General features: G+C 40.7%; 1 protein-coding gene across 1 annotated transcript in view; it reads right to left on the minus strand.

Annotated features, from left to right (window-relative positions):
- Window positions 1–16,756, minus strand: part of TMTC3 (transmembrane O-mannosyltransferase targeting cadherins 3) — a 405,658-nt gene that overhangs the window by 115,478 nt on the left and 273,424 nt on the right. The window contains exon 11 of the mRNA XM_053719235.1: window positions 5,843–5,981. Within this exon, the coding sequence (XP_053575210.1) occupies window positions 5,843–5,981 (139 nt within the window). The remainder of the gene's footprint in view (window positions 1–5,842; window positions 5,982–16,756) is intronic.

Here is a 16,756-nt window from a genome sequence, read left to right on the forward strand (position 1 = left end):
TATGTCCATTGCCGCAACCATCAAACCTATTACTTCCATGGACTGCGCTATGGAAGGAAGAAGAACAGAATGAAGTACCTGACAAGAGCTTAGAAGTTTTGATTTTCTGGCCTCTGTCAGAAAAACCTTCATTTCTAAGGAAACTATTATTGTTCCCAAGAAGGGAACTCTTGTTGACGGGGACAGAGAACTTTTTTCTATGTTCACTTTCCACCTGTGAGATCTGAGAAAGGCTAGGACAATGTCCGTATGAGCCCTTGCTTTTGACAGAGACGACACTTGAATCAGGATGTCGTCCAAGTAAGGTACTACTGCAATGCCCCTTGGTCTTAGCACCGCTAGAAGGGACCCTAGTACCCTTGTGAAAATCCTTGGAGCAGTGGCTAATCCGAATGGAAGTGCCACAGGTAATGCTTGTCCAGAAAGGCGAACCTTAGGAACCGAAAATGTTCCTTGTGGATAGGAATACGTAGGTACGCATCCTTTAAGTCCACCGTGGTCATGAATTGACCTTCCTGGATGGTAGGAAGGATCGTTCGAATGGTTTCCATTTTGAATGATGAAACCCTTAGAAACTTGTTTAGAATCTTGAGATCTAAAATAGGTCTGAATGTTCCCTCTTTTTTGGGAATTATGAACAGGTTGGAGTAAAAACCCATCCCTTGTTCTCCTAATGGAACAGGATGAATCACTCCCATGCTTAACAGGTCTTCTACACAGTGTAAGAATGCCTGTTCGAAGATAATTGAGACCCGTGGAACCTTCCCCTTGGGGGTAGTTCCCTGAATTCCAGGAGATAACCTTGAGAAACTATTTCTAGCGCCCAAGGATCCTGAACATCTCTTGCCCCAGCCTGAGCAAAGAGAGAAAGTCTGCCCCCCACCAGATCCTTCCCAGATCGGGGGCCAACACTTCATGCTGTTTTGGTAGCAGTGGCAGGTGACTTGGCCTGCTTACCCTTGTTCCAGCCTTGCATCGGCCTCCAGGCTGGCTTGGTTTGAGAAGTATTACCCTCTTGCTTAGAGGGTGTAGAATTTGAGGCTGGTCCGTTTCTGCGAAAGGGACGAAAATTTGGCTTCTTTTTAGCCTTAAAAGACCTATCCAGAGGAAGGGCGTGGCCCTTTCCCCCAGTGATGTCTGAAATAATCTCTTTCAAGTCAGGGCCAAACAGTGTTTTACCCTTGAAAGGGATGTTAAGCAAAAGCGCTCTGCGCGCCACGATAGCAAACCCTGAATTATTCGCCGCTAATCTAGCTAATTGCAAAGCGGCATCTAAAATAAAAAAGAGTTAGCCAATTTAAGAGCTTGAACTCTGTCCAAAACCTCCTCGTACGAAGATTCTTTATTGAGCGACTTTTCTAGTTCTTCGAACCAGAAACACGCAGCTGTAGTGACAGGAACAATGCATGAAATTGGTTGTAGAAGGTAACCTTGCTGAACAAACATCTTTTTAAGCAAACCCTCTAACCTTTAATCCATAGGATCTTGAAAGCACAACTAACTTCTATAGGAATAGAAGTGCGTTTGTTTAGAGTAGAAACCGCCCCCTCGACCTTGGGGACTGTATGCTATAATTCCTTTCTGGGGTCGACTATAGGAACTAATTTCTTAAATATAGGGGGAGGACAAAAAGGTATGCCGGGCCTTTCCCACTCCTTATTTACTATGTCCGCCACCCGCTTGGGTATAGGAAAAACATCGGGGGGCACCGGAACCTCTAGGAACTTGTCCATCTTACCTAATTTCTCTGGAATGACCAAATTGTCACAATCATCCAGAGTAGATAATACCTCCTTAAGTAGTGCGTGGAGATGTTGAAATTTAAATTTAAAAGTTACAATATCAGGTTCTGCTTGTTGAGAAATTTTCCCTGAATCTGAAATTTCTCCCTCAGACAAAACCTCCCTCCTGGCCCCTTCAGATAGGTGTGAGGGTATGTCAGAACAGATATCATCAGCGTCCTCTTGCTCTTCAGTGTTTAAAACAGAGCAATCACGCTTTCTCTGATAAGTAGGCATTTTGGAAAAAAATGCATGCAATAGAATTATCCATTACAGCCATTAATTGTTGTATGGTAATAAGTATTGGCGCACTAGATGTACTAGGGGCCTCTTGTGTGGGCAAAACTGGTGTAAACACAGAAGGGGATGATGCAGTACCATGCTTACTCCCCTCATTAGAGGAATCATCTTGGGCAATATCATATCTATGGCATTATTATCCCTACTTTGTTTGGACATTATGACACAAATATATCACATATATTTAAATGGGGAGACACATTGGCTTTCATACATATAGAACATCGTTATCTGATGGTTCAGACATGTTAAACAGGCTTAAACTTGTCAACAAAGCACAAAAAACGTTTACAATAAAACCGTTACTGTCCCTTTAAATTTCAAACTGATCACACTTTATTACTGAATATGTGAAAAAGTATGAAAGAATTGTTCAAATTTCACCAAAATTTCACCACAGTAACTTAAAGCCTTAAAAGTATTGCACACCAAATTTGAAAGCTTTAACCCTTAAAATAACGGAACCGGAGACGTTTTTACATTTAACCCCTATACAGTCCCAGGTATCTGCTTTGCTGAGACCCAACCAAGCCCAGAGGGGAATACGATACCAAATGATGCCTTCTATAAGCTTTTTCAGTGGTTCTTAGCTCCTCACACATGCATCTGCATGCCATGCTTTCCAAAAACAACTGCGCATTAGAGGCGCGAAAATGAGGCTCTGTCTATGACTAGAAAAGGCCCCCAGTGAAAAAGGTGTCCAATACAGTGCCTGCCGTTTTTATTAAAACAATCCCCAAGATTTAACAACTATTAAAAGTAATAATCTGCCAAATATACTTAGTAAAGTAATCGTTTTAGCCCAGAAAAATGTCTACCAGTTTTTTAAGCCCTAATGAAGCCCTTTATTCTTTTACTTAAACTAAGAAAATGGCTTACCGGTTCCCATAGGGAAAATGACAGCTTCCAGCATTACCGAGTCTTGTTAGAAATGTGTCATACCTCAAGCAGCAAAAGTCTGCTCACTGTTTCCCCAAACTGAAGTTAATTCCTCTCAACAGTCCTGTGTGGAAACAGCCATCGATTTTAGTAACGGTTGCTAAAATCATTTTCCTCTTACAAACAGAAATCTTCATCTCTTTCCTGTTTCAGAGTAAATAGTACATACCAGCACTATTTTAAAATAACAAACTCTTGATTGAAGAATAAAAACTACATTTAAACACCAAAAAACTCTAAGCCATCTCCGTGGAGATGTTGCCTGTACAACGGCAAAGAGAATGACTGGGGAAGGCGGAGCCTAGGAGGGATCATGTGACCAGCTTTGCTGGGCTCTTTGCCATTTCCTGTTGGGGAAGAGAATATCCCACAAGTAAGGATGACGCCGTGGACCGGACACACCTATGTTGGAGAAATGATTATTAGACCTAAATTTACCTTAGATTTTTTATCCTTTGGTAAAAAAGTTCCCTTCCCTCCAGTAACAGTTGAGAAAATAGAATCCAACTGAAAATCGAATAATTTATTACCCTGGAAAGAAAGGGAAAGCAAAGTTTTAAGCCATAAAGCTTTTCTAGCTAAAATAGCTAGAGACATATACCTGACATCAACTCTAATGATATCAAAAGATGGTATCACAAATAAAATTATTAGCATGTTATAGAATAATAATAATGCTATAAAATTATGATCTGTTATTTGTTGCGCTAAAGCTTCTAACCAAAAAGTTGAAGCTGCAGCAACATCCGCTAAAAATATAGCAGGTCTAAGAAGATTACCTGAACATAAGTAAGCTTTTCTTAGAAAGGATACAATTTTCTTATCTAAAGGATCCTTAAATGAAGTACTATCTGCCATAGGAAAAGTAGTACGTTTAGCAGGAGTAGAGACAGCCCCATTAACCTTAGAGATTTTGTCCCAAAACTCTAATCTGTCAGATGGCACAGGATATAATTGCTTAAACGTTTAGAAGGAGTAAATGAATTACCCAAATTATTCCATTCCCTGGAAATTACTTCAGAAATAGCATCAGGGAGAGAAAATACTTCTGGAATAACTACAGGAGATTTAAAAACCTTATTTAAACGTTTAGATTTAGTATCAAGAGGACCAGAATCCTCTATTTCTAATGCAATTAATACTTCTTTAAGTAAAGAACGAATAAATTCCATCTTGAACAAATGCAAAGATTTATCAGCATCAACCTCTGAGACAGAAACCTCTGAACCAGAAGAACCATTATCAGTATCAGAATGATGATGTTCATTTAAAAATTCATCTGCAAAAAAGAGAAGTTTTAAAAGACTTTTATGTATACTAGAAGGAGAAATAACAGACATAGCCTTCTTAATGGATTTAAAAAATAAAATCTCTTATATTATCAGGAACACTCTGAAAATTAGATGTTGACGGAACAGCAACAGGTAATGTAACAGTACTAAAGGAAATTTTATCTGCATTAATAAGTTTGTCATGACATGCAATACAAACAACAGCTGGAGAAACAGATACCAAAAGTTTATAGCAGATACACTTAGCTTGGTAGCTCCAGCACTGGGCAGCGATTTTCCTGAAGTATCTTCTGACTCAGTTGCAACGTGGAACATCTTGCAATATGTAAAAGAAAAAACAACATATAAAGCAAAATTGATCAAATTCCTTAAATGACAGTTTCAGGAATGGGAAAAAAAATGCCAGTGAAAAAGCTTCTAGCAACCAGAAGCAATAAATAATGAGACTTAAATAATGTGGAGACAAAAATGACGCCCATATTTTTTAGCCAAAAATGACGCCACATCCGGAACGCCAACACTTTTGACGCAAAAAAACGTCAAAAAATGACGCAACTTCCGGCGACACGTATGACGCCGGAAACAGAAAAAAAATTTTGCGCCAAAAAAGTTTGCGCCAAGAATGACGCAATAAAATGAAGCATTTTCAGCCCCCGCGAGCCTAACAGCCCACAGGGAAAAAGTCAAATTTTTTAAGGTAAGAAAAAATGATTGAAACAAATGCATTTATCCCAAGTATGAAACTGACTGTCTGAAAATAAGGAATGTTGAACATCCTGAGTCAAGGCAAATAAATGTTTGAATACATATATTTAGAACTTTATATAAAAGTGCCCAACCATAGCTTAGAGTGTCACAGAAAATAAGATTTACTTACCCCAGGACACTCATCTACATGTTTGTAGAAAGCCAAACCAGTACTGAAACGAAAATCAGCAGAGGTAATGGTATATATATATGAGTATATCGTCGATCTGAAAAGGGAGGTAAGAGATGAATCTCTACGACCGATAACAGAGAACCTATGAAATAGACCCCGTAGAAGGAGATCATTGCATTCAAATAGGCAATACTCTCCTCACATCCCTCTGACATTCACTGCACGCTGAGAGGAAAACCGGGCTCCAACTTGCTGCGGAGCGCATATCAACGTAGAATCTAGCACAAACTTACTTCACCACCTCCATAGGAGGCAAAGTTTGTAAAACTGAATTGTGGGTGTGGTGAGGGGTGTATTTATAGGCATTTTAAGGTTTGGGAAACTTTGCCCCTCCTGGTAGGAATGTATATCCCATACGTCACTAGCTCATGGACTCTTGCTAATTACATGAAAGAAACAGCGTTTAGGTGGTATCTTACACCCCTAAAAACGTCACATTACTCTGTAAACAAATCCAAACTATGCTACAGAGGCTGTGGTATACAGGGGTCTTATAGACACATGTGGTGGGACTGTGAACCTATCAAAAATATATGGCAGATGGTTAATGGCCTCCTTAGCAGGGTACTAGATGAACAGATAGCACTAACCATTGATCAAGCACTCCTTCATAGACGATTTCCTAATTTGAACACAGCCATTAATAAGTTCATTAAAATAATTTGTACAGCCACTAGAGTTTGCATAGCAAGACACTGGAAGGAGGGACCCCCTATTTGGAGAGAGGTTCTAGACAAAATACAAGATATTTACACCACATCTGAAAGGGTAGCATGGATACAAGGGGACACAGAACAATTCAATAAAATATGGTTCTACTGGATAATGCACAATACATCAGTGGAAAGGTAGTGGACACTACAAATAAGAGACTTTGACGGAAAACTTAAATACTCTGTAAACATAGACATGACTAGGCCAAACGACAAATTCAAATTAAGCTACGTAAGAAACTAATTCATAACACAGACATAGTTCTTGTTTAATTTTGGTATATTTTTATTTTAGTTTTGTTTTTTGTTTTTTTTGTTTCTGTTTTTTTCTTTAATAGGTTGTATAATTTTGTTTACTTATAATACCTAATATAGATTTTTGCTAAGGTAATATGATACACAAAATGTTTCTATGCAGCTATAAAATGTAACATCGTCCATGATACTGAATATATTGTTCTCAGAATGTACAGTTTATTATATATTTGATGTATGGAAACAACTTTTTTCAACATAAAAATAAAAAACTTTTTGATTGAAGAAACTAAAACTAACACCTCACTTTACCATGTCTTCCTAGTATAACACAGGCAAAGAGAATGACTGAGGATGGAAGGGAGGGGCTATATATACAGCTCTGCTGTGGTGCTCTTTGCCACTTCCTGTTAGCAGGAGGTTAATATCCCACAAGTAAGGATGAAATCCGTGGACTCGTCATATCTTTGTAAAAGAAATACATATATTTAAAACTTTATATTAAAGGACCAGTCAATACAGTAGATTTGCATAATCAACAAATGCATGATAAGAAGACAATGCAATAGCACTTAATCTGAACTTCAAATGAGTAGTAGATTTTTGTTAAATAAATTGCAAAGTTATGTCTATTTCCACTCCCCCTGTACCATGTGACAACCATCAGCCAATCACAAATGCATATACGTATATTCTGTGAATTCTTGCACATGCTCAGTAGGAGTTGGTGACTCAAAAAGTGTAAATATAAAAAGATTGTGCGCATTTTGTTAATGGAAGTAAATTGGAAAGTTTTTTAAAATTGCATGCTGTATCTGAATCATGAAGTTTAATTTTGACTTGAGTGTCACTTTAATACATAAAGCGCCAAACCATAGCTGAGAGTGTCTTAAATAAGAAAAAACATACTTACAGAAAGACACCCATCCACATATAGCCAAACCTGTACTGTAAAATTATCAGCAGAGGTCATGGTATATAAGAGTATATCATCGATCTGAAAAGGGAGGTAGGAGATGAATCCCTACGACCAGTAACAGAGAACCTTAGAAAAGATTTCCCATGAGGAAAACCATAAAATCAAAAGGTGATACTCCCTTCACATTCCTCTGACAAACACTGTACTCTGAGAGGAATTGGGCTTCAAAATGCTTAGAAGCGCTTATCATAGAAGAAATAATAGAAATCAAGTACAAACTTATTTCACCACCTCCATAGGAGTCAAAGGTTGTAAAACTGAATTGTAGGTGTGGTGAGGGGTGTATGTAGGATTGTATATCCCATACATCACTAGCTCATGGACTCTTGCCAATTACATGAAAGAAAACAGAATTTATGCTTACCTGATAAATTACTTTCTCCAACGGTGTGTCCGGTCCACGGCGTCATCCATAACTTGTGGGAATATTCTCCTCCCCAAAAGGAAATGGCAAAGAGCACAGCAAAAGCTGTCCATATAGTCCCTCCCAGGCTCCGCCCTCCCAGTCATTCGACCGACGGACAGGAGAAAAAAAGGAGAAACTATAGGGTGCCGTGGTGACTGTAGTTAAAGAAAGAAATTTATCAAACCTGATTAAAAAACCAGGGCGGGCCGTGGACCGGACACACCGTTGGAGAAAGTAATTTATCAGGTAAGCATAAATTCTGTTTTCTCCAACATTGGTGTGTCCGGTCCACGGCGTCATCCATAACTTGTGGGAACCAATACCAAAGCTTTAGGACACGGATGAAGGGAGGGAGCAAATCAGGTTACCTAAACAGAAGGCACCACGGCTTGCAAAACCTTTCTCCCAAAAATAGCCTCCGAAGAAGCAAAAGTATCAAATTTGTAGAATTTGGCAAAAGTGTGCAGAGAAGACCAAGTCGCTGCCTTACATATCTGATCAACAGAAGCTTCGTTCTTGAAGGCCCATGTGGAAGCAACAGCCCTAGTAGAGTGAGCTGTGATTCGTTTGGGAGGCTGCCGTCCGGCAGTCTCATAAGCCAATCGGATGATGCTTTTCAGCCAAAAGGAAAGAGAGGTAGCAGTAGCTTTTTGACCTCTCCTCTTGCCAGAATAAACGACAAACAGAGAAGACGTTTGTCTGAAATCCTTTGTTGCTTCTAAATAGAACTTTAAAGCACGGACTACATCTAAATTGTGTAACAAACGTTCCTTCTTTGAAACTGGATTCGGGCACAAAGAAGGTACTACTATTTCCTGGTTAATATTCTTGTTGGAAACAACTTTTGGAAGGAAACCAGGTTTAGTACGCAAAACAACCTTATCTGAATGGAACACCAGATAGGGCGGATTACACTGCAGAGCAGATAATTCAGAAACCCTTCTAGCAGAAGAAATAGCAACCAAAAACAGAACTTTCCAAGATAACAACTTGATATCTATAGAATGTAAGGGTTCAAACGGAACCCCTTGAAGAACTGAAAGAACTAAATTTAGACTCCAGGGAGGAGTCAAAGGTCTGTAAACAGGCTTGATCCTGACCAAAGCCTGAACAAAAGCTTGAACATCTGGCACAGCTGCCAGTCGTTTGTGTAACAAGACAGATAAAGTAGAAATCTGTCCCTTTAGAGAACTCGCTGACAATCCCTTATTCAAACCTTCTTGGAGAAAGGAAAGGATCCTAGGAATTTTAATCTTACTCCATGAGAATCCCTTGGATTCACACCAACAGATATATCTTTTCCATATTTTATGGTAAATCTTTCTAGTCACAGGTTTTCTGGCTTGTACCAGAGTATCTATTACAGAATCCGAAAACCCACGCTTAGATAAAATCAAGCATTCAATTTCCAAGCAGTCAGCTGGAGAGAAACCAGATTTGGATGTTCGAATGGACCTTGTACTAGAAGATCCTGTCTCAAAGGTAGCTTCCATGGTGGAGCCGATGACATATTCATCAGGTCTGCATACCAAGTCCTGCGTGGCCACGCAGGAGCTATCAAAATCACAGAGGCCTTCTCCTGTTTGATCCTGGCTACCAGCCTGGGAAGGAGAGGGAACGGTGGAAACGCATAAGCTAGGTTGAAGGCCCAAGGCGCCACTAATGCATCCACTAGAATCGCCTTGGGATCCCTGGATCTGGACCCGTAGCAAGGAACCTTGAAGTTCTGACGAGACGCCATCAGATCCATGTCTGGAATGCCCCATAATTGGGTCAACTGGGCAAACACCTCCGGGTGGAGTTCCCACTCCCCCGGATGGAAAGTCTGACGACTCAGATAATCCGCCTCCCAGTTGTCTACTCCTGGGATGTGGATCGCAGATAGATGGCAGGAGTGATCCTCCGCCCATTTGATGATTTTGGTCACCTCTCTCATCGCCAGAGAACTCCTTGTTCCCCCCTGATGGTTGATGTAAGCAACAGTCGTCATGTTGTCTGATTGGAATCTTATGAATATGGCCTTTGCTAGTTGAGGCCAAGCCCGGAGAGCATTGAATATCGCTCTCAGTTCCAGAATGTTTATCGGGAGAAGAAACATAGACCCTGAGCTTTCAGGGAATCCCAGACCGCGCCCCAGCCTAATAGACTGGCGTCGGTCGTGACGATGACCCACTCTGGTCTGCGGAAGCTCATTCCCTGGGACAGGTGATCCTGGGTCAGCCACCAACGGAGTGAGTCTCTGGTCTTCTGATCTACTTGAATCATCGGAGACAAGTCCGTATAGTCCCCATTCCACTGTTTGAGCATGCACAGTTGTAATGGTCTTAGATGAATTCGCGCAAAAGGAACTATGTCCATTGCTGCAACCATCAACCCTACTACTTCCATGCACTGAGCAATGGAAGGCCGTAGAACAGAGTGAAGAACTTGACAAGCATTTAGAAGCTTTGACTTTCTGACATCTGTCAGGAAAATCTTCATTTCTAAAGAATCTATTATTGTCCCCAAGAAGGGGACTCTTGTTGACGGAGACAGGGAACTTTTTTCTATGTTCACCTTCCACCCGTGAGATCTGAGAAAGGCTAGAACAATGTCTGTGTGAGCCTTTGCTTTTGAAAGAGACGACGCTTGAATTAGGATGTCGTCCAAGTAAGGTGCCACTGCAATGCCCCTTGGTCTTAGAACCGCTAGAAGGGACCCGAGCACCTTTGTGAAAATCCTTGGAGCAGTGGCTAGTCCGAATGGTAATGTTTGTCCAGAAAGGCGAACCTTAGGAACTGATGATGATCTTTGTGGATAGGAATATGTAGATACGCATCCTTTAGATCCACGGTAGTCATAAATTGACCCTCCTGGATTGTAGGTAAAATCGTTCGAATAGTTTCCATTTTGAACGATGGCACTCTGAGAAATTTGTTTAGAATTTTTAAATCCAGAATTGGTCTGAAAGTTCCCTCTTTTTTGGGAACTACAAACAGATTTGAGTAAAACCCCAGACCTTGTTCCACAGTTGGAACTGGGTGTATCACTCCCATTTTTAACAGGTTTTCTACACAATGTAAGAATGCCTGTCTCTTTATTTGGTTTGAAGATAAGCGAGACATGTGGAACCTTCCCCTTGGGGGTAGTTCCTTGAATTCTAGAAGATAACCCTGAGAGACTATTTCTAGTGCCCAGGGATCCTGAACATCTCTTGCCCAAGCCTGAGCAAAGAGAGAGAGTCTGCCCCCTACTAGATCCGATCCCGGATCGGGGGCTACCCCTTCATGCTGTTTTGGTAGCAGCAGCAGGTTTCTTGGCCTGCTTACCCTTGTTCCAGCCTTGCATCGGTTTCCAAGCTGGTTTAGTCTGGGAAGCATTACCCTCTTGTCTAGAGGCTGCAGAGTTGGAGACTGGTCCGTTCCTGAAATTGCGAAAGGAACGAAAATTGGACTTATTCTTAGCCTTGAAAGGCCTATCTTGTGAGAGGGCATGGCCCTTACCCCCAGTGATGTCTGAAATAATCTCTTTCAATTCTGGCCCAAAGAGAGTCTTACCTTTCAAAGGGATATTAAGCAATTTTGTCTTGGAAGATACATCCGCTGACCAAGACTTTAGCCAGAGAGCTCTGCGCGCCACAATTGCAAACCCTGAATTTTTCGCCGCTAATCTCGCTAACTGCAAAGCGGCATCTAAAATAAAGGAATTAGCTAACTTAAGTGCGTGAATTCTGTCCATAACCTCCTCATACGGAGTCTCTCTACTGAGCGACTTTTCTAGTTCTTCGAACCAGAACCACGCTGCTGTAGTGACAGGAATAATACACGAAATAGGTTGAAGGAGGTAACCCTGCTGTACAAAAATCTTTTTAAGCAAACCCTCCAATTTTTTATCCATAGGATCTTTGAAAGCACAATTGTCCTCAATAGGAATGGTCGTGCGTTTGGCTAGTGTAGAAACCGCCCCCTCGACCTTAGGAACTGTTTGCCATAAGTCCGTTCTGGGGTCGACCATAGGAAATACATTTCTTAAATATAGGAGGAGGGACAAAAAGGTATGCCTGGCTTCTCCCACTCCTTATTCTCTATGTCCGCCACCCGCTTGGGTATTGGAAAAGCGTCAGGGTGCACCGGGACCTCTAGGAACTTGTCCATCTTGCACAATTTTTCTGGGATGACCAGAATGTCACAATCATCCAGAGTAGATAGCACCTCCTTAAGCAGTGCGCGGAGATGCTCTAATTTAAATTTAAATGTCACAACATCAGGTTCTGTCTGCTGAGAAACTCTTCCTGAATCAGAAATTTCCCCATCTGACAAAACCTCCCTCATTGCCACTTCAGATTGGTGTGAGGGTATGACAGAAAAATTATCATCAGCGCCCTCCTGCTCTACAGTGTTTAAAACAGAGCAATCGCGCTTTCTCTGAAATGCAGGCATTTTGGATAAAATATTTGCTATGGAGTTATCCATTACTGCCGTCAATTGTTGCATAGTAACAAGCATTGGCGCGCTAGAAGTACTAGGGGTCTCCTGCGTGGGCAAAACTGGTGTAGACACAGAAGGAGATGATGTAGAACTATGTCTACTCCCTTCATCTGAGGAATCATCTTGGGCAACTTTACTATCTGTGACAGTACTGTCTTTACTTTGTTTGGACGCTATGGCACAATTATCACACATTTTAGAAGGGGGAGACACATTGGCTTCCATACATACAGAACATGATCTATCTGAAGGCACAGACATGTTAAACAGGCTTAAATTTGTTAATAAAGTACAAAAACCGTTTTAAAACAAAACCGTTACTGTCTCTTTAAATTTTAAACAGGGCACACTTTATTACTGAATATGTGAAAAACTATGAAGGAATTATTCAATCTTAACCAAATTTTCACCACAGTGTCTTAAAGCATTGCACCCCAAATTTCAGGCTGTTAACCCTTAAAATGTGGAAACCGGAGCCGTTTACAATTTTAACCCCCTTACAGTCCCAGCCCCAGCCTTTGCTGCGACTTCACCAAACCCAGGGGAGTATACGATACCAAATGAAGCCTTCTAGGAACCTTTTCAATGAATTCCAGACCCACACACATGCAGCTGCATGTACTGAACTCAAAAGTAACTGCGCAGTAATGGCGCGAAAATGAGGCTCTGCCTACTACAGAGAAAGGCCCTTCCTGACTGGGAAGGTGTCTAAACAAGTGCCTGACGTAAAAAACGTTCCCCAAAGTTATAAAAGTGTGAAATTCAACTTCAAACTGTATAAAATACCGAAATAAAGCAATCGATTTAGCCCATAAATCTACCAGTTTATAGCCCATATTAAGCCCTTTATTCTTTATGAGACTAAGAAAATGGCTTACCGATCCCCATGAGGGGAAAAATGACAGCCTTCCAGCATTACACAGTCTTGTTAGAAAAAAAGTCTGCAAACTGTTCCCCCCAACTGAAGTTCTCTCAGCTCAACAGTCCTGTGTGGGAACAGCAATCGATTTTAGTTACTGCTGCTAAAATCATACTCCTCTCATAAACAGAACTCTTCATCTCTTTCTGTTTCAGAGTAAATAGTACATACCAGCACTATTTTAAAATAACAAACTCTTGATAGTAGAATAAAAACTACAACTAAACACCACATACTCTTCACCATCTCCGTGGAGATGCTACTTGTTCAGAGCGGCAAAGAGAATGACTGGGGGCGCGGAGCCTGGGAGGGACTATATGGACAGCTTTTGCTGTGCTCTTTGCCATTTCCTGTTGGGGAGGAGAATATTCCCACAAGTTATGGATGACGCCGTGGACCGGACACACCAATGTTGGAGAAATGGAAATTAAAACCATACTTTACTACATTTCTGTATCTTGGCTCAGTACCCTATGTATCACTCATCAATGAAGAGCTGTTCCCATGTAAAAGAGGGATAAACAAACCTAAGTGTTACCCTTTTGGACGGATACAATTCTTAAAATTTAAAAAGTGGAATAACAAAATAAAAAATAATGCTTAGTAAATGCTATTTAGGGAACTAAAAAAATACATTAACTATTATAAGTATGATTACATCCTGCAGCACTGAACAATGAATACAAAAAATGATGTAGGCCTCTCGAAAGTTCTAGTCCATGAAAAGCAAACTGTCATGAAGTTCAAGAGATGTAGCTCTGCCTAATGCAGAAGACTTATTTCACAAAGTAGCTGAAGGCTTGGAGTATATCCCTGTCTAAAATACTGCCACAAGCCAAATTGTAATAAAAAATACCCCCAAAAAGAACACGTACAACCTTATTCTTCAGAGGACAGACAAGTCAAAATGTCAGCATATTTGGAAACCTCATGTTGCCAAGTATTTAAAACAGTGCTTGATTTCTCCAAGAGTCTGGGTTTCATTGGTGCCCCAGCTTTACACCTAATTTTTGGTGCCCAGACCCCCATTCAATTTTTTCTATGACCTCCATCTGCCTAGTTAAATACGATAGGGGAGACGGCAACTTAATTTTGTGGCACTGAACCTCTACGCATCTCTGTGCCTTCTCTCACCACCCAGTTAAATGTGATACTGTGGGCAGGCCTTTTAGAAGAAGTTAGGGGCTTGATGGAAATATATAGGCTATGCTTTGTCAGTTGGGAGAGGAAAGGAAAGGAAAGAAAGAAAGCTCTGTGGCAGAAGGTGCACCTCCCGAAGGAGGTCTCATTAAATGTGGGCTTTACAAATCAAGTGGTCAGAGTAAAGTATTTGGTTTGTGCAGATTACAAGATAGGACTGATTGGAAGGCACAGTCAGGAGAAAAGCAACTTTTATTTGGCACAGTCAGGAGAAAAGCAACTTTTATTTGGAACTGGACCGAGTTAGCTACGAGTAAATGGTGGACAAATTTAACAGTGGCGAGTGAAAGTTAGTTAGTGACAAAGTTGGTACATTGTATTTGCAGAATGTATATTCATAGTGCAGCACTGACAAAGACACATTTTGGGCTGTGCTAAAACTATTATCTAAAGGGATATTATATACTCATGAAAGTGCAAAAATGCTATTCCTCTAGAGACCCCATTAGTGATTAGACTTTTACTTGAAAAGGTAAACAGGGCAGAGAGAGAGAGAGAGATTGGAGAAGAAGCTAGAGTTAAGACAGAATGGAGAAAAAAAAGATTGAAGAGATATGAGAGAGGGGAAAGAGTGTAAAGTGAAAATATGGCCTGAGAGAGAAGGGAGAGGGTAAAAAGAGAGATTGAAGAGAGGAGGGAATGGAGAAAAAGTTAAGAGCGAGAAGGGAGAGATGATGATAAAAAAAAAAAAATTCCAGGTCTGCTATGACCTTCCATAACGGTCAGCACTCTATGTATTCTCTCAGTTCAACAACTTCCTTTTTCTATCCAGCTGTTGTCTTCCCAAGAACCTCTAATGGATGTTTCTAAATGCTATAACTTATTTTTGTTAATTACTGTATGTAGCATTATTTAATTTATTATGGCATACAATAAAAACAATTACAAATTATTTCACAATGGCTAAATATATGCAAAGAGGGGGTGAAGCAGTGGGTGTGGTATTGGTGGAATTAGAAGACGTGGAGAGTAACATTTTGTCCTGAACAAACTATTATATTAAACACCCAGTTACAGCTCCCTTATGTAAAAATAAAAAAATACAACCAGATCACCAGTATAAATTATATTTTGTGTACTAGATCAGTGTTTCTCAACTCTAGTCCTTAAGTACCCCTAACAGAGCAGATTTTTATATCTTAACGAGAGCACAGACATAACGGACATCACTTGAAACCAGGTAAGGTAAAGTCAAACAAACTTTAATAAACAGTAACTCTTTACAAGAAGTGGCAATGGCAAAATATTAAAAGAAAAAGAAAAAACAGTTCACTGAACATTTCAAGGCAGAAGTGCAGGATACCAGGGAGAGACAGTCACTAGTGGCAATGTATCATGCAGAGTAACAGTTTCAGGCAGTGATGCAGGGGCAAGGTGTAAGTAAAGCAGGATACCAGATTTACACAGCAAACAGGGACAAAGTGTCAGAGTAACAGTTCCGGGATCCAGAAAACCGAGCATCACCAGGGATATCTGTGTTTGGCAAGACACTGGTGCAGTTCCTGACACAAAATTAGAGGCATGAAGATGTTTTGTGAAGCTGACAGACATCTCAAAGCTCTCATTCTCAACAACACAATCACATAATATGCAAGTGAATCTACAGAACAAAGTACCACATCATGGCGAAGCAAACGCATCAAATTTGTAAAATTTAGAAAAACTGTGTAAGGAAGAGGTAGCCGCCTTACAAATCTAATCCATTGAGGCTTCGTGTTTAAAAGCACAAGAGGAAGACACTGCTCTAGTGGAATGAGCCGTTATCCTCTCAGGAGGCTGTCGTCCCGCTGTCTCATAAGCTAAGCGGATAACACTCCTCAACCAGAAAGATAGGCAAGTCGTAGTAGCCTTCTGCCCTTTATGCGTCCCTGTATAGATGACAAATAAAGAGGAAGATTGTCTGAATTCCTTAGTAGCCTGAAGATAGAACTTCAAGGCACGAACCACATCTAGATTGTGAAGCAATTGTGAGGATTAGAACACATGGAGTGAACAACAATTTCTTGATTATTGTTACGATTCAACACCACCTTAGGGAGGAACCCTAGTTTAGTGCGTAAAACCGCCTTATCAGCATGAAAACAGATCAGCGAGATCACATTGCAAAACAGAAATCTCACAAACTCCGTGCGCAGAGGCAATAGCCAACAAAAAAAGAACCTTCTAAGATAACAATTTAATGTCAACAGTATGCATAGGCTCAAACGGAGACTGCTGCAAAACACTAAGAACAAGATTGAAGCTCCAAGGCGGAGCCCCAGATCTAAACACAGGTCTGATCCTAGCCAGAGCCTTAAGGACTGCACATCCAGAAACTCAGCCAATTATTTGTGCAGTAACACCGACAGGGCTGGTATCTGTCCCTTCAGGGAACTAGCAGATAAACCCTTTTCCAGTAAATCCTGGAGAAAAGATAAAATTCTGGCAATCTTAACCTTATGCCAGGAAAAACCACACTCTTCACACCAGTACAAGTAAGTCCTCCACACTTTATGGTAGATACGACGAGTAACTGGCTTACTAGCTTGAACCAGAGTGTTGATAACACTCACAGAAAACCCTCTTC

The sequence above is a fragment of the Bombina bombina genome, chromosome 6, assembly GCF_027579735.1.
Source record: "Bombina bombina isolate aBomBom1 chromosome 6, aBomBom1.pri, whole genome shotgun sequence".
Taxonomy (NCBI): Eukaryota; Metazoa; Chordata; class Amphibia; order Anura; family Bombinatoridae; genus Bombina; species Bombina bombina.